A 24525-nucleotide genomic window follows, 5' to 3' on the forward strand; every position below is an offset into this window, starting at 1 on the left:
TGGTTTTGGGTAAAGCTACTATGCTACTACTTCTACTGCTATTATATAAACCATTTATTTGCCTTTCCAGGTCAAACAATTTCTTGGATTCTGGAATGTTAGTGAATATACAGTCTTCTGGAATTAAAACAGAGCCCATGTTAATATCACATGAAAAGGTAATTTTTCTGCTTAAGGAGCAAAAGATAAATGGATCCAAAAAAGGGAAGAAATGTTGACTCTTTCCTCTTTTAGCAAAATATTGCAGCTTTTTCATGGATCTCCAAATAAGGATGAGCAGCTTAAATTGGGCTGGCTGCAGTTCCCTTCACAGCTGGCTGACTGGGAAAAACAGTGTTAATCTAGAGCAGCATCCTCTTCATTTTTACGACATCATGCTACCAATTCAGCTAATTGATTTTTTTTTCCATGTTTGATGTGTTAATTTTTGTGTCAAAAGGAGTAAGTTTATTAAAAACGTACAGGAAATATGGTGGCACAATGGGCAGAGGCCCTAATCAGAACAAAAGGCATATAAAACTGGGTGGGAGGGAAAGGGAAGGAAAAAAAATGGGTCAAAGACAAGGAGATCAATCAGGAAAAAGGCAATAATATTAACCCGTTAAGGTCACAGGGTGTACAGGTACGCTGTGACGTCCTGGTACTTAAGGACACAGGGTGTACCTGTACGCAGTGGGGATTCCGGTCCCTGCCGCTCGCCAAGTGGGGACCGGACTGGGATACCTGCTGAAATCACTCAGCAGGCATCCCGTGACAACGCCATGACGGCGATCGCCCCCCGCCATGTCTGTGATTTTTGGTCACATGGGTCACGTGTGACCCGATGACCTCGAATTAGAAGGTGAACAGCGATGTACTATACACTGCCAATCACCTTCTGTTGCTGGGGGGGAGGTTGCGATCACATCACCTCCCCAGATGAGCTGCTGTTGGTTGGACCAATAGCTGCTGGCAGAGGAGGGGTTAATGTCCCCTTCTCTCAGCTCTTCTAGCCCACGGAGTTCAGTCTGCGGGAAGAGCCAGGGACCCCCCCCCTTCTGACCAGATCTGTGCCCCTCAGGGCAGAAGAAGTGGCCTCCTGCCACCTGTAGTTCAGGGTGAGTTTGTGTGGAGGGAAGGGTAGGAGTGGACAAAAATATTCCGTGAAAAAAAACGTGATGGCCCACCGGGCATATTCGGTGGAGGAGGCATATGCCTTACTTGTTTCCAACACCAAATCTGCCAGTGAGGACGAGGAAGATTCTGCTTTTCTGTGTTCTTCCTCATCCTCCTCCTCATCTAGCTCTGATGATGAGTCCCGCAGAAGGTGGCGGAGACGCCACCAGGCGAGGCCACGCACCCCCATGATAGTGACCCAGTGGCCGACACTAGTACAAGTGGCCATGCTGCTCGTAATAGGAGTTCGACCCCCTCAGACAAGCGTACCGGAGCCCCCTTCCAGTGGACCTGTCTGGAGACCCCCAGAGGGATATCAGCCACGGATTTCTGAGTTTGTTGGCAACTGAAGAGTCCAGATTGACCTAGTGGGATACACTGAAATGGACTTTTTTTTTTAGCTATTATTTCAGTGACGACTTTGTCAATCATATGGTGGAGCAGACGAATCTGTACGCCCAACAGTTCGTCGCCCACCACCCAGATTCGTTTTTGGCCATGCCCAATGAATGGTACGCTATCAATGCAGACGAAATGAGGACATTTTGGGGCCTCGTAGTGCATATGGGCCTAGTCAAAAAACCCAGTGTCAGGCAGTACTGGAGTGGGGACATCCTCTACCAAACCCCCTGACACATGACACAGAGGCGGTTTGAGGCCATTCGGAAATTCCTCCATTAGACTGATAATGCGGCATAAAGCTGACTGAAGACTTCATCAGAAGACTTCATTAGGTAAGTTCTTCTGACTAAGGTGAATATTACCCCCCCCCCCCCCTCCTTTTCTTACAGGTTTTGGGGACTTGCAACCTCTGGAGACCCCCTGTTTTAGTCCCACTCCCTCTTTATTATCAGCTAATGTGTGGATTTCTGAGGTGGCTCTGCTCATCCCCCTCTCTTACTATCTAGGCAGGGGCTCCCTATTACTTTATTGGGGAACTGGGGGGCTGGTGGTCAGTGGTGTAGGACTGTCAGCACCTCTCTGGACGCCAGTGTTTTAACATTGGCAGTTCTGTCCTTTCTCCAACAGCCGCGGCTGCCGTCTCACTCTGCCTATTTCCTGTGCTCCGGCCGCATCGTAAGCTGCCTGCGGCGCTTTCGCGCATTTCCACGCCGGCATTGTTCCTCTTCGCGCCCTGTGAGTGCAGACGTGCGAACCACTACAGCCAATGGGAACAATGGGAACTCTCTCTCTCTCTTCTCTCTTCTCCTCTCTTCTCTCTTCTCTCTCTCTTTTCTCTCTCTCCTCCTTACAGCAGCTGCCTGGTGGGGGACACGGACGCTGGTGAGACTGTTTTATTTTACTCATGTCCGAGCCCAGAACTGTTCTTCCTTCTAAGCAGGTACCTGAGGGCCCTGGTCACCTACTATTCTTGCAAGGGCTGCAACTCTAAAATGCCTGGGTCTGTTGAACCCACCTGTTCCGCCTGCACCACTGCACCTCCTGACCCCCCTGGTATTCCTACTCAGGATGCTCCCCCAGACCCAGTGGGCTCTGCTGCCCCTCCAATATGGGTGTCTTCCCTCTCTGTCTATCTCTGACTCGGCGCATGTCTCCCGTTCCGTGGTGACTGCCTTGAAAAGGTCCTCCTTACACCGTTCCTCAAGAGAGACTCGCTCTTCCTCACCCTGTGTTAAACGCTCTCCCAAGCGTAATAGGGGTCATTCCTCTGACTCCTCTCCGGAGTCTTTGTACAGACGTAGACGCTCCCCTCATGGGCATCGCCCCTCTGCTACGTCTTCCCGCAAGCGTCGCTCTTCTAGAAGACGCTCCCCGAGTCACCATTCTGAGTCCCCAGAACGCGCACCAGGTCAGTGTCTCCTTCTTCTAAAGCTGCCTCCACCCGTTCCCACTCCACTGGAGAACTGGTTGATGAGGCTTCTGCCTTTGGTTCATAAGACCGCACAGACATGACAGACACGGTGAACTCATTGGTTTCGGCCATAAGAGACACCTTTCACCTAGAGGACCCAGGAACTTCGGACGCTGTCCCAGAAGTTTCCTTTCATCGTGCCCGTCCGGCACTCAAGATGTTAAGCTCCCATGCTGAATTTGAAGCCTTGCTGGAGTCTGCCTGGAGGCATCCTGACAAGAGATTTCAAGAAACAAAGAAGGTTCAAGCACGTTATCCCTTCACTAAGGACCTCATTGTCCGGTGGACTTCACCTCCTACGGTAGACCCACCAGTCTCCCGCCTATCTAAGACTACTACCCTGCCTTTGCCCGATGCTGCTTCTTTTAAGGATCCAGCGGACAAAAGGGTGGATACCTTGGCAAAATTTGCCTTTGAGGCGGCGGGTTCATCTCTTCTCCCTGCTTTTGCCTCTGCCTGGGTTTCCAAGGCCTTGCGATCTGGGTTTACCGACTCTATCAGGGCAAACCTAGTTTCTCTCCGTAGATCCGCGTGGCTCAAAGCCTGGGATGCGGACACAGCCTCTAAAAAATCTCTCACTGAGCTTCCATTTACTGGCTCTAGGCTTTTTGGTAAGCGCCTTGATGAGATCATCTTGGAAGCCACGGGAGGGAAGACTTCTTTATTACCTCAAAATAAGGCCCACAGTACTACTTCCCGCCCTAAATCTACCTCCTTTCGGACCTTCGGGGTCACGATGGGGGCCAGGCAGGTGCCTTCTCAGGACAAGAAGGCTCCCTTCTTCAAGACTCGCCCATCCTGGAAATCGGATAACCGTTCGGGCCGCTTTGCGGCCAAGGCGGGCATCCGCAAACCCACCTCTGCCTGAAGGGACCCCCCCACCCGCGGATTTTTCTCGGGTGAGAGGTCGTCTGTTGCTCTTCCGGGATGTCTGGGTCAGAAATGGGTCAGAAATGTGGTATCCAATGGTTACCGGATCGAGTTTGCCTCTCTTCCAAAGGATCGCTTTTTCCTTTCCCGAGCCCCACGGTCTCCCTCTCTGGCAAAAGCCTTTCGGGGTGCGCTTCAGTCCCTCCTCATTCAGGGGGTCATTGTCCCGGTTCCTCCCAAGGAACGCTTTCGAGGTTTTTATTCCAACCTCTTTGTAGTTCCCAAGAAAGGGGGTTCAGTACGCCCCATCTTAGATCTAAAGCTACTCAACCGGCATCTCCTCCTGCACCACTTCCGCATGGAGTCTCTCCGTTCGGTCGTGGCGTGGTATTCACCGAGGGTATTCACCAAGGTCCTTGCGCCGGTGATCGGCCTGCTACGGACGAGGGGGGTCTCAGTGACTCCTTACTTGGAGGACCTTCTGATCAAGGCTCCGTCCAGAGACCAGAATCTAGAGAGTCTCACCCTCACTCTTCAGGCTCTGTCTCGCTTCGGTTGGTTGGGCAATCGGGACAAGTCCAACCTATCCCCCACTCAGTCCTTGGTTTTTCTGGGACTTTAGTTCGACACCCAGTCCGCCCGGGTGCACCTCCCACCGGACAAGCGGGTGACCCTTCTGTCGGGGGTTCATATACTCAGGAACCCCTCCCCGGTGTCCATTCACTTTTGCATGGAAGCCCTGGGTCGGATGGTGGCGGCCATGGAGGCCGTTCCCTTCGCTCAGTTTCATCTTCAACTCACGATTCTATCCCGGTGGGACAGGTCTCCCTTGTCCCTCGATCGCAAGATTGTACTTCCTCGGACATCTCGCCGCTCCCCACTACTTCTTCAGGGGCGCTCCTTCCTGTCCCTCCATTGGCTAGTGGTCACGACTGATGCCAGCCTTTCGGGTTGGGGGGGTTGTTTTCCGAGACCATACAGTCCAGGGCCTTTGGTCTCCCAGAGAGACACTCTTCCCGATCAACATCTTGGAGCTGAGGGCAATCTACCTTTGCCTGTTACATTGGGATCCTTCTCCAGGGCCGCCCAGTTCGTGTCCAGTCGGACAACTCCTCTGCGGTGGCGTACATCAATCGCCAGGGCGGCACTCTCAGCTTGGCGGCGATAGCCGAGGTTTCCAAGCTTCTTCTCTGGGCGGAGCTCAGGGTTCCGGTCATCTCGGCAATTCACATCCCAGGTGTAAACAATTGGGAAGCGGACTTCCTAAGCCGGTCCTCTCCCGACCCCAGCGAGTGGTCCCTTCATATCCGTAGGTATTTGCAGATATCTGCGACCTCTGGGGAACTCCAGATGTGGACCTCTTTGCATCCCGCCACAACCAGAAGGTTCCCCTCTTTGTGTCAAAATTGCGGGACCCCCGTGCTCTGGCAGCGGACGCACTGGTGATTCCTTGGTCGGGATTTGCCCTACCTTATCTGTTCCCTCCTCTTCCTCTCCTTCCCAGGGTCCTGAGGAAGCTCAAAGTACGTGGTACGCCGACGTCGTCCGGCTCCTGGACGACGTTCCGCTGCGCCTTACGTTCCATCCAGACCTTCTCTCTCAGGGTCCCCTGTGCCACCTCAATTTACCATCGCTGCATTTGACGGCGTGGCGGTTGAGACCGCGGTACTAAGGGCCCATGGCTTCTCAACACAGGTGATTCGCACCATGCTCAGGGCGTGCAAGCCCTCTTCCGCGAAGATATACCACCGTACCTGGCGGTCTTATTTTCGTTGGTGTGAATCTCAATCTTTTTCTCCAGTGGTGTTCTCCCTTCCCCGTCTCCTTGCATTTTTGCAGTCAGGGCTGGAACAGCAATTAGCTCTCAGCTCTTTAAGGGGTCAAGTTTCGGCCCTTTCCATTCTTTTCCAGCGCCCTCTGGCATCTGATTCTCATGTTCGGACATTCCTTCAAGGAGTGGCCCACGCGGCTCCTCCTTACAGGTCTCCTACACCTCATTGGGATCTGAATTTGATCCTTGGCGCCCTACAGGGCGTGCCCTTTGAACCCCTCAGGGAGGTTTCCCTTCGTCTCCTTTCCTGGAAGGTGGTGTTCCTTATGGCAATTACCCCCATCAGACGGGTTTCGGAGTTGGCAGCTCTTTCTTGCCGCTCTCCCTCTCTGATTGTACATCAGGACAAAGCTGTTTTTCGTCCGGTTCCTTCTTTTTTACCTAAGGTGGTTTCTGCCTTCCACCTTAATGAGGATTACGTCCTCCCGTCCTTTTGTCCCTCTCCATCTCATCCCGGGGAGCGTTTGCTTCATAAACTTGATGTGGTACGGGCGGTGCGTACTTACTTCTCTGTTACGTCTTCTTTTCCTTAATGTGACTCCTTTTTTGTTCTTACTGACGGTCACCGTAAGGGTCTACCTGCTTCGAAGGCGACCATTTCGCGCTGGATCAGGTCTGCCATTTCAGAAGCTTACCGTTGCAGGGGAAGACCCCTCCTTTCAGGGTTTCAGCTCACTCCACGCGTTCTGTCGGAGCTTCCTGGGCTCTCCATAACAGGGCTTCAGCCTCTCAAGTCTGTAAGGCGGCTACCTGGTCGTCCTTGCACACTTTCACTACATTTTACCAAGTTTATACCTTTGCATCCGCTGATGCTAGTCTGGGCCGTAAGGTGTTGCAGGCGGCGGTGGCCCACCCTGCCCCTTGATTGTTTTCTGTGCCCACCCTAGGGACGGCTTTAGTACGTCCCAAGGTCTGTGTCCCCCAATGGAGCCGATAGAGAAAAAGAGATTTTTGTCTTACCGTAAAATCCTTTTCTCGGAGGATTCATTGGGGGACACAGCTCCCGCCCTTTCTTTGGTGTTCCGGTTTTGGTTACCTGTCCGAGGGTGTGTTCAGTTAATTTTTTGACTGGTCTTGGTTTCTGCCTCTCGGTCCTCTCCTACTGCTTGGGGGACTAAACGGATTACCTCAGGCTCTGTAGGCGGGTATATCCTGCTGGGAGGAGCCGACTTTTTTTGGTTTCCTCAGTATCAAGTCTCCTAGCAACAACAGCAAAATGCTTAAGCTGCTGCCGGATAGCAGCTTAATGTTCCCTGTGTGGTGCGGTAAGTATTACTTACCCCTCCATGATGCTCCGGGGTGCCCTCCGGGTCCAGCGCTGGTCTTCCGGTGTCTTCTCGGCCCTCTCCGATGACGTCAATACGCTGCTGCGCACGTCCTCCAATAGGAATGGCGTACGCAGCGGCGTAATGACGTCGCTACGCAGGCCCAGTAAGGCCTTGCGGAAGACAGCAGAGGACCGGAGATGACCAGGAGAGCTCAGCGGAGGCCCGGGGACACCATCGTGAGCGGCGGGACAGGTGAGTACAGCTTCCTATACTTTACATTGCACGAATCCCTCAACATATGATGGATTCGACAAACGATGGCTCGTTTGGAACACATTACCATCGTATGTTGAGGGACCACTGTACAAAGTTTGGGGGCATTTCTCCTATCATTTCTCCTATTTTTACAAAAATACTGATTTTGTCATTTTACGGCCAACTGTTCAAAACACCAGTGAAGTGTAAATACTCACTGTATCCCTTGTTACGTTCCTTGAGGGGCGTAGTTTCTAAAATGATGGCACTTTAGGAGGGGTCCCGCTGTTCTGACTCCATGGTAGCTCTGTAAACGCTCCAGGCCCCTGACAAAATTCTCCAAAAGCTGAATGGCGCTCCTGTTCTTCTGATACCTGGCGTGCACCCGCAAAGCAGTTTACGTCCAAATATGAGTTATGTCCTTACTCCAAAGAAATGTATTTACAAATTTATGGTGACATTTTCTCATATTACCACTTATGAAATAAGTGGTTAAGGGGTGTAGTTTATAAAATAGTATGCCATTTTTTTTTTTTATTTTTTTTTTGTGCTGTTCTGGCACCATAGGGGCTTAATAAATGCGACATCCCTCCCAAAAACAATTTCAGCTAAATTTGCATTCAAAAACCCAAATTGGGCCCTTCTCTTCTGAGCATTGTATTGCACCCGCAGAACACTTTATGTCCACACATGGGGTATTTCCATACTCAGAAGAGATGGGTTACAAATTTTGCGGGGCATTTTCTCCTATTACCCCTTGTAAAAATGTAAAATTTGGGGAAAAAGCAGCATTTTAGTTTAAAAAATAAAAATGTTAATTTACACTTCCGACTTCAACAAAAAGTCATCAAACACCTGTAGGGTGTTAAGGCTCACTGTACCCCTTGTTACATTCCTTGAGGGGTGTAGTTTCCAAAATAGTAGTAGTTTTTATTTGTTTATGCTGTTCTGGCACCATAGGGACTTCCTAAATCCCATATCCGAAGAATAGTGGACAAGTTATAGATCGCGGGGGTCCCAGCGCTGGGGTCCCCCGGGATCTCCTGGACGGGGCCACGGCAGTATGCTGGAAAGGGGGCGTTCTGTCCCCACATGACGTTGCGGCCGACACGCCTCCTCCATGTACCCCATAGAGATACATGGAGGGGGCATGTCTGCCACGGCTTTCTGCTGGGGACGAAACTGCACTTCCTGCAGACTGCTGCGGCCCCATCCAGGAGATCTCGGGGGGGCCCCAGAGCTTGGACCCCCAGCGCTCTACAACTTATCCCCTATCCTTTGGATAGGGGATTTTAATATGAACCTGGCAGACAGTAATGGACATGCTTAGGAAGGATCTGGGCTTGTCTTGGGGCTAAATGGCTATATTGGAAGTCCACCATAACACTGTGGCTAGCTTTTTGGGAACTGGTATTTCCTGTTTGAGTTTTTTTCTTCTTTTGCCTACAAATACCATAATTCCATTTTCCTCCCTCCCACACATCAGCCACCCCACCCATTGAAACATAAATGAGCTTCATCCATTCAAAGACATGTGGTTTTCAATCAGGGTGCCTACAGCTGTAGCATTAGTTGCAGATTGATCTCTCTCCCACCAAGCGATCACTCCACCCATTGAACAGACATGCTCCCTGTCATCAGCTGACTAGTGAGTCAGGTCTCGGCCACATTGCAACCTGGGAAAAATCTGAGACAACAGTCATTTTGTATGCTGTTAAAAATAAATATTGGAGTGAAAATCACAGAAGAATTGTGAGAAAACTATCACACACAGGTACAGACACTATTATGAACTACACTAACTGTACTGCCCCTGTAGCATAGTCAAATAAAAAGAATGCCTGGAATACCCATTTTAAAGCATACCTGATGGCAAACTCTTGAATGAAGTTCAATTTGTATTTTTCTGAATCCCTTTTTTTCTTTAGCAGGTTGAAGCCTCTCAGGGAGATTTAAGCACTTTAGCCAATGTTGTTACATCACTTGCAAATTTTAGCAAGTCAAAAGAGATGTCTCAATCCAGCACAGAATTATCTATTGTTGAAAGTTTAAGCAATGGTGATGCATCCCTCTCTGAACTTACACAGGATAATCAGTCCAACAATGAAGTCACCAGGTAGGAATTATTTGGTACCCAAATATAATTGATTACAAATTACAATGGTTAATTTATATCATTTCTATTTGATATTTCAGAGCCTTTGATACACTGGCAAAAGCTCTTAACCCATCTGAAAGCTCTTCCCAGGACTCATCAGAAAACATTGAATCTAGCTCCAGCCTCTTCCAAGATATTGGAGTTGTTGAAATGGAAGGCCCTCTTCTAAGTGATACCCACATATCCTTCAAGGTAGGGCTTCATTACCTGTGTGCCCTTTCTTTTGCACATCTTGTGCACCATGTTATAAACTTATTTATCTTTAAAAAGCATGTTTAATAGTCTGTAAAGTGTTTCAGAGCTTAGGCTAATTTGGCTGTACATAAGGTATGCACTTAGGGGGAGATTTATCAAAACCTGTGCAAAGGAAAATTTGCCCAGTTGCCCATAGCAACCAATCAGAGATCTTCTTTCATTTTGCAGAGGCCTTGTTAAAAATGAAAGAATCGATCTGATTGGTTGCTATGAGCAACTGGGCAACTTTTCCTCTGGACAGGTTTTGATAAATTTCCCCTTTAGTTTCTACATTTAATCCAAATGGTTTAAATTATTAAAGCTCATCTTTGTATTTCATAATTCTTTGATCTTCACTTCTTCACTGTGTATTGCTGTATGTCCTAAGTCTTTGATCCTTACTGTGAAACCTTCATTTGTCAGGCTAATATTGGCATTTATGAAAAAAATGCAATAAGTATGGAAAGTACATATCCAAACCATCTGCATATTTTTCGTTAATTTCTCTTTCTCGGTCAGGATTCCATTGGGGGGGGGGGGGGGGGGGCACAGAACCATGGGTATATGCTCTTGCCACTAGGAGGCGCTGACACTAGGCAAACAAAAAAAGGTAGGCCCCTCCTGGCACGATATACCCCACCCACTGGCCCTGAGCTAATCAGTTTTAGCTTAGTATCCTAGGAGGCAAGACACAGGTCTGGAGCTCTTTCCAGACCTGGTCTTCTTTTTTTGTTTTTACAGACAAGGTCTGTTTTACTTTTTTTTTATCCTTTTTATTTTCTGTTTTCAGGTGGGGGTTCAGGAGCATGGCGCTACCTGTTCCCCCATATGCGGCTAAGGGGCACAGGACATGAAATACAAATGCACAGTTAACCCCTTCCCGCCAACGGCCAGCACCTTGGGTCTAGGTCCCCCTATTTTCCCTGCTCGTCTTGGACTGTAGCAGCATGACGTGATGCAGGTATCTATAAGTCTGGCTGAAGACCTCTTCAGGTAAGTTTGGCGGGTGCAGGGTAAGAATGCGGTGAATCTCTGCCCGCCGATGCAAGTGCCCTATGGTCTCCTAGCACGCGCACCGAAGGGTCATTGATATACCTATCAGCTGGTGCACGCGCTGAGGTCAATCTTCACCAAAGAGGACCGTTTGGGAGGTGGTCTGCCATAAAGATGACTAGCTCCTCCTCTTTCTTTCTCTGCTCCGTGCCTCACGCAGCTGCTCCTGGTCTCCTCACAGCTCTGCGCTACAGCTTCTTCTGATTCTGCAGCGGGACACAGACCTGGTAAGATTGCTCCAATTTTTTCTTTACTGTCTATTGGGCTGCCAGCTATGTTCGACCCTAGACCAGACCCCCCACCCCCCCCCCAGAAAGGCTACGGCACTGGTGACCTACTATGCATGTGTGGACTGTAAGTCAAAAATCCCTGGGGGGTTCCGCTGAATCCTCCTGCTCCACCTGCTCCTCCAAGCTGGTCTCACCGGCCGTTTCGGTGACTCCTAATGTCCCGTCGGAATGCGTGGGGCCAGTCTCTCCTCCAGAGTAAGTATCTTCCCTTACTCAGTTGATCTCTGAATTGGCTAGGGTCTCCAAATCAGTGGCCTCCGCCTTGGAACGGTCTTCTCTCCGGGGTTCTCTCAGGGAATGGCGCTCCATGTCCCCTGATCCTCGCGCTCGCAAGCGCTCTAAGGTGATTACCTTTGGCTCTTCGCTCGAGCACGCTGGGGTGGCCCCTCTTCTCGCCGGTCTCGCTCTTCCTCTCCGACTCACAGGTGGCACCCGTTCTCCGGGTCATCGTTCGAGGTCCCTGTCCTCTCATTCTAGGTCTCCCTCACCTCTGTCAAGGGTTGCCTCCGCAAGGTTCCCACTCCCCAAGGGAAGCAGCAGATGACTGATCAGATTCCGCTTCGGATCATGAGGACTACTCGGCAAAGTCCGAAAAGGTTGACAGTTTAGTGTCAGCCATCCGGGACTCTTTCCATCTGGAGGACCCCAGAACTTAGGATCCTGATCCAGAAGTCTCCTTTAGTCCCTCTCGGCGTACTCCCAAGGTTTTCAGTTCTCATGGGGAATTTGAAGCCTTGCTGGATGCTGCTTGGAAAAACCTGGTAAGAAGATTCCAGGGAACCAAGAGGGTTCAAGTCCGATTCCCCTTTCCTCAGGACTTGGTTTCCAAATGGACAGTGCCACCTACGGTTGATCTGCCGGTCTCCCGCCTGTCCAAGTCCAGTACTCTGCTCTGGCAGACGCAGCGTCACTTTAGGATTCTGCAGATAAGAAAATTAAGAATTTGTCAAAGTCTGCCTTTGAGGTGGCTGGGGCCTCCATGCTTCCCACCTTTGCTTCTGCTTGGGTGGCCAAGGCGGTGTCTGTTTGGGCTTTACAGCTTCGCCAGGGTATCCTTTCCGGCGATTCGAGGGAGGAACTGGCAGATATGCCTCGCCAGATCTCTCAGGCTGGTGATTTTCTCGGCTCAGCAGCTTTGGAGTCTGCTCACTGCACGGCCCTTGTCTCGGCTAACTTGGTTGCCATTCGCTGCTCCATGTGGCTGAAGGCGTGGGACGCGGATGCAGCTTCGAAGAGGCCACTGACTGAGTTACCCTTCTCTGGTTCCCGGCTTTTTGGAAAACTGCTGGACGAAATTATTTCCGAAGCTACGGGAGTTAAGAACAAGCCTCGTTGCTCCAACCCCCGTCAGAAAGGGACTTCTTTTCGGTCCTTTCGGCCGTTTGCATCGGGTCGCCCTTCCAAACAGTCGCACCCCTCGTCTCGGAAAGCTCCCTCTATCAAGTCACGTCCTTCATGGAAGTCGGACAACCTATGTGGCATTTTTCCAGCCAAATCTGATACCTGTAAGCCTGCCTCTTCCTGAAGGGGCGCCCCCATCCATGTCTTCTTCTCGGGTGGGAGATCACCTGTCTCTCTTCCAGGACATTTGGCTGGCTCAGGTCCAGGACTCTTGGGTGCAAAACGTCATTTCAGTGGGTTATCGGATAGAATTTGCTTCCATTCCCAAAAACCATTACTTCCGATCCCGCCCTCCACGGTCTCCTTCTTTGGCAGCAGCTTTTCAGATCACTTTACATTCACTCCTTTCTCAGGGAGTGATAGTGCCGGTTCCACCAGAGGAGTGTTTTTCAGGGTTTTACTCAAACCTCTTGGTAGTTTCCAAGAAGTAGAGCTTGGTTCGCCCCATTCTGGGTCTCAAGTTACTCAATCGCCATCTGTTTATCCGCCACTTTCAGATGGTCCGTGGTTGCCTCCATGGACCATGGCGAGTTTCTTTCGTCGGTGGACATCTGTGATGCCGATCTCCACATCCCTATCTTCCCCGCTCATCAGTGATTCCTGCGATTCACTGTTCCGGCGGGACATTTTCAGTTTGTGGCACTCCCTTTTGGCCTAGCCATGGCTCCCAGGGTCTTCGCCAAGGTAATTGCCATCCCTCGGAGCCAGGGGATCTCAGTTCTCCCCTACCTGGACGACCTCTTAATCAAGGCCCTGTCCCTGTCCCAAAATCTGGAGAGTCTTCAGATCACGCTTCACACCCTGTCCCCTTTCGGCTGGGTGATCAACTGGGAGAAGTCACATCTGTCTCCTTCCCAGTCCCTGATATTTCTGGGTCTCCTTTTCGACACAGCAGTAGCCCATGTCCGCCTTCCCTTGGACGAACAGCGTTCTCTTCAGCTGGGTGTCCATTGCCTTTGACGACCCTCCCTGTTTGTAATTTGTTTCTGCATGGAGGTCTTGGGCCGGATGGTAGCTGCCATGGAGTCAGTCCCCTTTGCCCAGTTTCATTGTCACCCCCTCAAACTGGCCATTCTGGCCAGGTGGGACAAGTCTCTGTTCTCCCTGGATCACTGGATTCTTCTGCCTACTGCGGTGCAGCGGTCCCTTCTTCTTCTTCTGGCTCCATTCTCCTCCTCTTCTTCTGGGGAGGACTGGAAGATTGTCACTACCGATGCGAGCCTCCAGGGCTGGGGAGGTGTGTTTCGGGACCTGACTGTCCAGGGTCGCTGGTCCCTTCTGGAATCCTGCCTTCCCATAAATCTTCTGGAACTCCGGGCAATTTTTCTCTGCCTCCTCCACTCAGAGAATCTCCTTCAGGGTCAGCCAGTCCATGTTCAGTCGGACAATGCGATGGCGGTCACATACATCAATCACCAAAGCGGTACGCGAAGTCGTTCGGCGATGGAGGATGTCTCCAAAATTCTTCTCTGTGCCGAGACTCGAGTTCCTGCTCTCTCGGCGATCCACATTCCAGGTGTGGAAAATGTTCCCCTGAGGTAATTCGTACCATGCTTCGAGCCCGCAAGCCTTCATCTGCCAGGATTTATCACCGCACCTGGAAAGCTTATTTTCGGTGGTGCGAGGCACAGTCCTTTTCTCCAGTGGTGTTTTCTTTTCCGCGCCTTCTTGCCGTTCTCCAATCGGGACTGGGCCAACACTTGACCCTCAGCTCCCTTAAGGGTCAGGTTTCGGCTCTTACTATTCTTTTCCAAAGGCAGTTGGCCTCTAACTCCTATGTCCGCACCTTCCTGCAGGGAGTGGCCCACAAGGCTCCCTTTTTCAGGTCCCCCACTCCTCCGTGGGACCTCAACTTGGTACTTGGAGCTTTGAGGGAGGCTCCATTTGAATCCATTCGGAATGCTTCTCTTCGGATTCTTTCGTGGAAGGTCGCCATTGCCATCACTTCTATTCGAAGGGTCTCTGAATTGGCGTCTCTTTCCTGTCGTTCCCCTCTTTTGGTTCTTCATCGGGACAAGGTTGTTTTTCGTCCACCTCCTTCTTTTTTTACCCAGTGGCTTCCTCTTTTCATGTGAATGAAGAGATTTGTTCTTCCTTCCTTCCTTTTGTCTGTCCCCTTCCAACGTCAAGGATCGTTCCCTTCACACCCTGGACGTGGTTCGGGCTGTCCGGATCTTTCGGTCACCTCCTCTCTTCATCAGAGTGACTTTTTTTTGTGATTCCTGAGGGCCGTCTCAAGGGTTTTCTGGCTTCCAAGGCTACCATTTCTCAGTGGATTCGCTCTGCCATTTCGGAATCGTACCGCTGCAAGGGCAAGGTTCCAACTTTTCGGGTTACAGCGCATTCCACGCGTTCCTTTGGGGCTTCTTGGGCTCTCCGCAATAGGGCTTCAGCCCTGCAAGTCGGCCTCCTGGTCGTCCTTGCACACTTTCACCAAGTTCTACCAGGTACACACTTTCGCATCGGCTGGCGCCAGTTTGGGCCGCAAGGTGTTGCAGGTGGCAGTGGCTTCGTCCTCTGCCTGATTTTGAGTTGAGTACCTTTCTTCCCACCCCAGGGACTGCTTTGGTACATCCCACAGTTCTGTGTCCCCCAATGCATTCCAACCGAGAAAAGTTGATTTTTTTTTATGCTTACACAACGCCCACCCATGGTTTGGGTACAGTTTTTCGTTGGTTTTGTCCGAGGGGTGGATCGGTTCCCTTTTTTTGTCTTGTTCCCTTGGACTCCTGCTAGTTTCTTTTTTTTGTCTGTTGCCTCCTACTGCTTTGGGACTAAACTGATTAGTTCACGGCCAGTGGGCGGGGTATATCCTGCCAGGAGGGGCAGACCTTCTTTTGTATGCCTAGTGTTAGCGCCTCCTAGCGGCAAGAGCATATGCCCACGGTTCTGTGTCCCCCAATGGATCCTCAGAGAAAGAGATTTTACGGTAAGCATAAAAAATCTTTTTTTTGCCTTGTGTATCAATGCATTACTTTTTAAAATGTAGAATGCTTTTTCTTCCCAGCTGACTATGCCTTCCCCAATGCCTGAATACTTAAACGTGCACTATATTTGTGAATCAGCATCACGGCTGTTATTCTTGTCCATGCACTGGGCCCGCTCCATTCCCTCCTTCCAAGCTCTTGGGTGAGTATAAATGTTCAATGAAAGAAGCATAGATTTGACAGATCATGTACTTTTTGTCTATAGAGTGAGTCGCTTTAACCTCTTAAAGACATGCGCCGTACATTTACGACAAGGCTATAAAGTGAGTGCAGGAGTTGCACTAGCTGCAAAGCAGGTATACTCACCAATAATGGCGGACATCAGCAATCACGCTGATGTCTGCCATTAACTCTATAGATGCTGTGATCAAGGCCGATCACGGCATCTATAATAACACCAGAGGTTCCAGTGGGCTTATCACACCCCTGCTGTGCAGTCACTGGGGTCCGATAAGCTGAAATGGTCGCCGGAGGTCTCCTCACCTTCCTACATCATGAACTGAACAGTACATGAAATCTAATGATTGCTAATAATAGTCTCCATAGGTAAAAGTGTAAAAATTGTAAAATAAATACAAAAAAGTTTTTAAAATATATATATATATACCCCCCATAAAATATATAAATCTCCCCCTTTGCTCATAAAAAGTGAATAACTAAAAATTATAAAAATAAAATACTACAAAAAATGTAATACAAATATAAAGACACAACATATCTATTAAAATATGTTTATTCTGCACGATGAACAGCGTAAATGTAAAAAAAAAAATCAGAATTGCTGATTTTTGGTGACATCACATATCGGAAAAAAAATGAATAAAAAGTGATACATACTACAGACCACTGTGCATAAAATTACCCCATGTATGGAAAAATTACAACGTTATAGGTGGTCAGAATAAGGTAATTTCCCTGCATAAATAATAATTTTTGGTTGTGCCTTACTTTTTTTTTTGTAAAATGAGTGATGTCTTTACAAAGTACAATTAGTCACACAAAAAACAAGCCATCATAATTGGAAAAATAAGAGCTAAGGCTCTTAGAAAGCAAGGAGGTAAAAAACGAAAATGCAAAAATAAAATTAGCTGTGTCCTAAAATGAGATATTATGCATAAAAACATATCCCCTATCCTTTTGATAAGGGATAAGTTTTAGATTGAAAGGGGTCCGACTGCTGGGACCCCCACGATCTCCTGGACGGGCCCCTTGCTCTTCCGGGGAATGGAGCATCACAACGCCTCCACGAAGCTGCAGTCGACACGCCCCCTCCATTCTGTTCGGCTGTCTCTGGCTCTCGCATAAAGATATATGGAGGGGCGTGTTGGCCACCTCTTCGTGCGGGGGTCGTGATGCTCTATTCCCAGAAGGAGCAGGGGGTCCCAGCGGTGACCAACACGATCCATTTCTGTGGATAGGGGATAATTTTTTTTATTTATTTTTTTGCATGATACTTCTCCTTTAAGGTCAAAGTGGCTGTGTCATTAAGGGGTTAAATCCCCCCCCCCCTTTCCCATCTTTCATATAAAATAGCAATACAAAAATAAACATTTACATATTTTGTATCTGAAATGGTCCAAACTATTAAACATGAACGAAACTACACAATGAATGGCTTGCTGCTTTTTAATATAAAGTGATCAAAAAGTCCCATCTAAACTGGAATGGTCCCGATAAAAACGACCGCTTAAGGTGCAATAAGTGAGCCCTCATACAGCCCTGTATATTAAAAAAAAAAAAATTATGTGTTATAGGGGTCAGAAGAGGATACTTTTAAGCATAATAATTATCGTACAAAAAAAGTATATAAATATGGTATTGTTGTAATCGTATGGACCTTTATAATAAAGAGAAGTAAACCGCAAAGAACGAGACCCTCCGCTTTTATTGCCGTTTTTGCCCTACAAATATAAAAAATGTTTTGCTGTGCCAAAGATTTTGTCGTGAAATGTGTGATGTCATTACAAAGTACAAGGGTGGGCCATTTATATGGATACACCTTAATAAAATGGGAATGGTTGGTGATATTAACTTCTTGTTTGTGGCACATTAGTATATGTGAGGTGGGAAACTTTTCAAGATGGGTGGAGACCATAGCGGCCATTTTGAAGTCGGCCATTTTGAATCCAACTTTTGTTTTTTCAATAGGATCATGTGCCACATCAAACTTATTGGGAATTTCACAAGAAAAACAATGATGTGCTTGGTTTTAACGTAACTTTATTCTTTCATGAGTTATTTACAAGTTTCTGACCACTTATAAAATGTGTTCAATGTGCTGCCCATTGTGTTGGATTGTCAATGCAACCCTCTTCTCCCACTCTTCACGCACTGATGGCAACACCGCAGGAGAAATGCTAGCACAGGCTTCCAGTATCCGTAGTTTCAGGTGCTGCAGAATGGGCAAAACTAAAATTGGAACAGGACCCTCAGTTTACGCAGAAGATTTTGTTCAGTGATGAGGCAAACCCATCTTGAAAAGTTTCCCCCCTCACATATACTAATGTGCCACAAACAGGAAGTTAATATCACCAACCATTCCCATTTTATTAAGGTGTATCCATATAAATGGCCCACTCTGTACAATTGGTCCTGGGTAAAACAAGTTCAGATCACTGTTCATCTCTATCCAGGGGAGCTCTTGTCACAGGGTCGTTGGTGTCTGTTGTGCAAAAAACCCATGGGGTACTGAATTGGTCCTTTTGATTACGGACACCATAGGTTCCAACGGATCCCATTGATTTTGAGTTGAGCAGAGAAAAAAACTAGACGCACAGGATTTTTTCCCCCCTCCCCTTCAGTTTTTAATGAATTTAGCAAACAGAGCTCTACAAGAAGGAGCTGAACGGTGATGTGAACTCTGTTAAAATGCAAGAGAAAAAAATGGAAACCCTAAAATGTAAAATTTCTGTGTCCTTAAAGGGGTACTCTGGCCCGAAGACATCTTATCCCCTATCCAAAGGATAGGGGATAAGATGTCTGACCGCAGGGGTCGCGACTCTGGGGACCCCCGCAATCTTGCTTTCGGCACCAACCTCTTTGAGCTGCACGCTGTGCTGCCAGCTCTGAAACTGCCGGGTGCCGACCACGGGGCCGGAGTATCATGACGTCACAACTCCGCCCGTGTGTGACGTCAGCCCCCCCCGCTATGTAAGTCGAAGGGAGGGGGCAGGACCCCTGTGGTCAGACATCTTATCCCCCCATCCTTTGGATAGGGGATAAGATGTCTTAGGGCCGGAATACCCCTTTAAATGGTTAAATCCAGATAAAAGATTAAAAGCAAATTGCCACGTTGGACATGTAGTCTAGTTCACCAAAATCATATTATAGAGCAGAAGGAACTAAAACACATATATCTGGGTGGGAAAAGTTCCAGGATAACTTAATTTATTCATTGAAAGCTCTGATCTTTCCATGCTTAGGAGTCCAGTGGGTGATCCTATTACTAAGTGACTTTGTCTCCTGGACTGCTAAAGAATAAAAAGAACAGGGATTTCAAAATTACAAGGTTTACTGAATCTTTTCCCACAAAGAGATAATATATATGCAGTCATGGACGTAAATGAAGTATTTCTCACAGAAAAGGATTGCAGTAACACATGTTTTGCTATACACATGTTTATTCCCTTTGTGTGTATTGGAACTAAACCAAAAAAAGGGAGGAAAAAAGCAAATTGAGCATAATGTCAAACTCCAAAAATGGGCTGGACAAAATTATTGGCACCCTTAACTTAATATTTGATTGCACACCCTTTGGAAAAAAATAACTGAAATCAGTCACTTCCTATAACCATCAATAAGCTTCTTACACCTCTCAGCCGGAATGTTGGACCACTCTTCATTTGCAAACTGCTCCAGGTCTCTCTTATTTGAAGGATGCCTTTTCCCAACAGCAATTTTAAGATCTCTCCACAGGAGTTCAACGGGATTTAGATCTGGACTCATTGCTGGACACTTCAGAACTCTCCAGTGCTTTTTTGCCATCCATTTCTGGGTGCTTTTTTGACATATGTTTGGGGTCATTGGGAGAGATTTCAAACCCTGAGCAGAGGAAAACTTGCCCAATTGCCCATAGCAACCAATCAGATCGCTTCTTTCATTTTTAGAAAGGCCTGTGAAAAGTTTAACAAGCGATCTGATTGGTTGCTATGGGCAACTGGATAACTTTTCCTCTGCACAGGTTTTGATGAATCTGCCCCATTGTCCTGCTGGAAGAACCAAGATCTCCGACGCAAACCCAGCTTTCTGACACTGGGCTGTACAGTGCGACCCAAAATCCGTTGGTAATCCTCAGATTTCATGATACCTTGAACACATCCAAGGCACCCAGTGCCAGAGGCAGCAAAAAAAATAAATAAAATAAAATCATTGAACCTCCACTATATTTCACTGTAGGTACTGTGTTCTTTTCTTTGTAGGCCTCATTCCGTTTTCAGTAAACAGTGGAATTATGTGCTTTTTCCAAAAAGCTCTATCTTGGTGTCATCTGTCCACAAGATGTTTTCCCAGAAGGATTTTGGCTTACTCAAGTTAATTTTGGCAAAATGTAGTCTTCCTTATTTATGTCACTGTGTCAGCAGTGGGGTCCTCCTGGGTCTCCTGCCTTAGTATTTCATTTAAATGTCGACAGATTGTTCGCGCTGATGCTCACTGAGCCTGCAGGTCAGCTTAAATATCTCTGGAACTTGTTTGGGGCTGCTTATCCACCATCTGGACTATTCTGCGTTGACACCTTTCATCAATTTTTCTCTTTCGTCCACGCCCAGGGAGATTAGCTACAGTGCCATGTGCTGCAAACTTCTTGATAATGTTGCGCTTTGTGGACAAATGCAAATCTAGATCTCTGGAGATGGACTTGTAACCTTGAGATTGTTGATATTTTTCAACAATTTTGGTTCTCAAGTCCTCAGACAGTTCTCTTCTCCTCTTTCTGTTGTCCATGCTTAGTGTGGCACACACAGACACACAGTGCAAAGACTAAGTGAACTTCTCTCCTTTTTATCTGCTTTCAGGCGTGATTTTATATTGCACACACCTGTTACTTGCCCCTGGTGGTTTTAAAGGAGCATCACATGCTTGAAACAATCTTATTTTTCCACAATTTTAAAATGGTGCCAATAATTTTGTCCAGCCCATTTTTGGAGTTTGGTGTGACATTCTGTCCAATTTGCTTATTTTCCTCCCTTTTTTGGTTTAGTTCCAATACACACAAAGGAAATAAACGTGTGCATAGCAAAACGTGTGTTACGGCAATGCTTTTCTGTGAGAAATACTTCATTTTCTAGAAAAAATTCAGGGGTGCCAACATTTACGGCCATGACTGTATCTGTCTGCTCAGCTTTTCATGTTGACAGGTTCCCTTTAAATAAGCATTTATTTATCTTAAGAAATGTGTCCACTTTGTATGAAGCAGAAATACTGTACAGGCCGCTCACTAAGTATGTATACTGTCTGTTTTTTACTAGGCAAGAGGTCAACATCTCTCTAGTGAAAGCTTGCTGGAATGAGCTGTTTTCTCTTGGTCTTGCTCAGTGCTCCCAAGTGATGAATGTGTCGACTATACTAACAGCGTTTGTTAATCACCTGCACGGCATGCAGCATGGTAAGAGCCTCTGCTTACATTGCCACACTGAGAGTCATATTATTTTAAAACACTAATACTGTCTAATTCTTAGACAGTGTAAACTTACTAGACAGTTTATAAATGCACCTTATATATCAATGTGGCTCATGCACGTTGAGTTTGGCAGTCCTAGACTTGCCTTAGACTGTTTAGTTTAAGACCACGTATTGGTTGGCTTACCATAGACAAATAGGAAGACATACAAAGGGTTCTTAGGTCTGGGCTGTATTGGTTAGGATTATTTTAATTCATTATTTAGCATTTGCTGGATTTGTCTTTTTTGCCATTGCACTTTATGTTCGTGTTAGCTTTTTCTGGATTGCATTGTCCTTTATATTTCTTTGCCTGTTGGCCTGATTTAAATGAAGGCCAAGTGTAAGTCAACTTCTGCCCTCTTTCAGCTTATTTATCTGAAATATGGAGTACCCTCATCTTCCTGAGATTGCGTTTTTACTTCTACTAAGGCTTGGTTCTTATGTGCATCTGTGGGTTGGACTGATTTATTATAGTAACCAATTACATCTCTGCTTTAATTTTACCAGAACAATTTGCCTTACAGCTTTAGCAAATCTGGGCCACTGGGGAGAAAATCAAAAACTGTCTAGTAGTAAATCTGTGTTTGTTGCCCATAACTATTAATCAGAGCTCCTATTTAATTTTACCAAAGCTTGTTAACCCATTAACGACCAATGAAATTTATTTAGATCATGGGGTCATTTAAAGGGGTACTCCACTGGTGCCAGAAAGTTAAAGAGATTTGTAAATTACTTCTATTAAAAAAAGCTTAATACTTCCAGTACTTATCCGCTGCTGTTATGATCCACAGGAAGTTATTTACTTTTTTAACTTCCTTTCCGCCTGACCACAGTGCTCTCTGCTGACACCTCTGTCCATTTTAGGAACTGTCAAAGAGTAGGAGCAAATCCCCATAGAAAACCTATCCTGCTCTGGACAGTTCCTAAATTGGACAGCGGTGTCAGCAGAGAGCACTGTGGTCAGGCAGAAAGTTAATTCAAAGAGAAAATAACTTCCTGTGGATCATAGCAGCTGATAAGTACTGGAAGGATTAAGATTTTTTAATAGAAGTGATCTACAAATCTGTTTAACTTTCTATCACCAGTTGATTAAAAAAAAAAAAAAAAAAAAGTTTTCCAGTGGATTACCCCTTTAAGGGTAAATAAAGAGGGCTCTGGACTAAAGCCTGATTCATACCAGGTGGCACCCAGCCACTGTTAATATCTGGCACGGAGCAATCTCCAATGCCGGCTATTAATGGTTTATATACAGCTGTCAAAGCTTTCAGGATGGTTGTTTAAATGCAGCTCCGTGCCATTGGTGTTGTAGTGTTTGAATCTGCTACCTACGACACAATCGCAGGGAGACGATCTGTTGTGACAGTAGCCCGAAGCCTAGGCTTGATTCTTTTATTTTGCTTAAAGGGGTACTCCGCCCCTAGACATCTTATCCCCTATTCAAAGGATAGGAGATAAGATGTCTGATCGCAGGGGGGTTTGGGTGCTGGGATCTCCCGTGATCTTTGGATTACGAGTGACCATAGACCATAGGGGGGCGTCAAACTAACTTTTTTTCCTTGGCATTCCTGCTGTTTTCGTATGCTGTAACTTGTTATTAGCAGAAGTATACAACAAACAAGATGTAATATCTTCTCACAGATAAACTTTCTGGAGACAAATTAAAGTTGGTGATGGACCACATCTTTAAACTTCAAGACTTCTGCAATAGCATGGTTAAACTTGGACTTGATGGTTACGAGTATGCCTACCTGAAAGCAATTGTCTTATTTAGTCCAGGTATGTGACTTAAGTCTAGAGTTTTGTTAACATAGAAGCCCTGACTTACTAAGAAACACACTTACTAAGAATTTTCTATCTTTATGTTTGTAAGCATTTTCAGGCATATATTCACAGGAATCTGTGTAAATTCAATAGCAAATAGGTCTGAATGTGAGAATATGTCAATTTTTTCCAACTAGCCATGCTCCTTTTTCAAGCCTGGCAGTTAAGTTTTGCGTATTGCACCACAAATTCTGGCGCACTACCTGACAAAAGCAGGTCGAGTTCACAATAGAAAATCAGGGCTAGAGAGTTCTGTTATTAAGGGTCTTAAGTTCTTAAAAAGATCCTGTCCCCTCTAAAACACCCTTAAACTGCAGTAAATTTAAAAGACCTTGAGGTAGATTTATCAAAACCTGTGTAAAGGAAGAAAATTGGTGCAGTTGCCTATAGCAACCAATTAGATTTCTTCACAGGTTTTGATAAATTCCCCCCATGAATCTGTAATTGTACTTTGCCCCACTTTAAGCCCTTCAGACCCAGGTGATTTTATACTCTCAATCTAAGTCTCCTAAAAAAAAAAAAAAAAAAGGGATTCAGACATTCACATTACTGGTCACACCTTAACCCTTTTCTGACCCACTGATTTAAATTTTTTTAAATAACGTATTCTTTCTTAAAGTGTACCTGTTGTTAACAAAACTTTTGATATAATGTAGATAATACTATATGTATATTTGTAATATACATTCATTAAAAAATGTGTATTTTTGGGTAAAAAAATGCTGTCTCTGTGAGGAGTCCAAATACAGGAAGTGAGGGCAGGACAAGCAGGGCTCTGTGCAGGCTCCCGGCTTGTCCATCATCCTACTGTGTGAGCCGGGAGCATGTCATAGAGCCTCACTGCACAGAGCCCCGCTTGTCCTCAATGCACAGAGCCCTGCTTGTCCTCAGTGTACAGAGCCCCGCTTGTCCCCGGTGTACAGAGCCCCGCTTGTCCCCGGTGTACAGAGCCCCGCTTGTCCCCGGTGTACAGAGCCCCGCTTGTCCCCGGTGTACAGAGCCCTGCTTGTCCCCGGTGTACAGAGCCCCGCTTGTCCCCGGTGTACAGAGCCCCGCTTGTCCCCGGTGTACAGAGCCCCGCTTGTCCCCGGTGTACAGAGCCCCGCTTGTCCCCGGTGTACAGAGCCCCGCTTGTCCCCGGTGTACAGAGCCCCGCTTGCCCCCGGTGTACAGAGCCCCGCTTGCCCCCGGTGTACAGAGCCCCGCTTGCCCCCGGTGTACAGAGCCCCGCTTGCCCCCGTTGTACAGAGCCCCGCTTGCCCCCGGTGTACAGAGCCCCGCTTGTCCCCGGTGTACAGATATATTCATATAATATTATCTACATTATATAAAACATTTTTGTTAACAGGTACACTTTAACGTGTTTTTTTTATCTATTGACAAAATTGCATGAGGGCTTTTTTTTTTTTACCAACAGCCTTCATTTTACCATATTATGTATTATAATTCCAGAAAATAAGTCACCATACTGTAAATCTGTTATGATAAATTTATCCTACAGGTCAGTATGATTTCAGCCAAACCAAATTTGTATACTTCTGTGTTTTATTTTTATACAGTGCAAGAAACACTGATACATCAGCCCTTTCTTCATGGCTGACTTTTTATATACTATTAACACCTAAAACCATACAAGGCCATGTTCACACAGCTGATTCCGTGCAGAATGTC

The 24525-nt window shown here is 46.9% G+C and overlaps 1 protein-coding gene across 2 annotated transcripts in view; it reads left to right on the forward strand.

Annotated features, from left to right (window-relative positions):
* The window catches only part of NR2C1 (nuclear receptor subfamily 2 group C member 1), a 60402-nt gene that overhangs the window by 28244 nt on the left and 7633 nt on the right, over nt 1-24525 (forward strand). Inside the window, exons 8-13 of one of the 2 annotated variants that reach the window (XM_056574321.1) lie at nt 71-158; nt 9184-9368; nt 9449-9602; nt 15396-15517; nt 20841-20977; nt 22672-22809. In XM_056574321.1, the coding sequence (XP_056430296.1) occupies nt 71-158; nt 9184-9368; nt 9449-9602; nt 15396-15517; nt 20841-20977; nt 22672-22809 (824 nt within the window). Of the gene's footprint in view, nt 1-70; nt 159-9180; nt 9369-9448; nt 9603-15395; nt 15518-20840; nt 20978-22671; nt 22810-24525 lie in introns of both variants that reach the window. The other variant, XM_056574320.1, reaches the window with a different exon arrangement.

The sequence above is a fragment of the Hyla sarda genome, chromosome 4, assembly GCF_029499605.1.
Source record: "Hyla sarda isolate aHylSar1 chromosome 4, aHylSar1.hap1, whole genome shotgun sequence".
NCBI lineage: Eukaryota > Metazoa > Chordata > Amphibia > Anura > Hylidae > Hyla > Hyla sarda.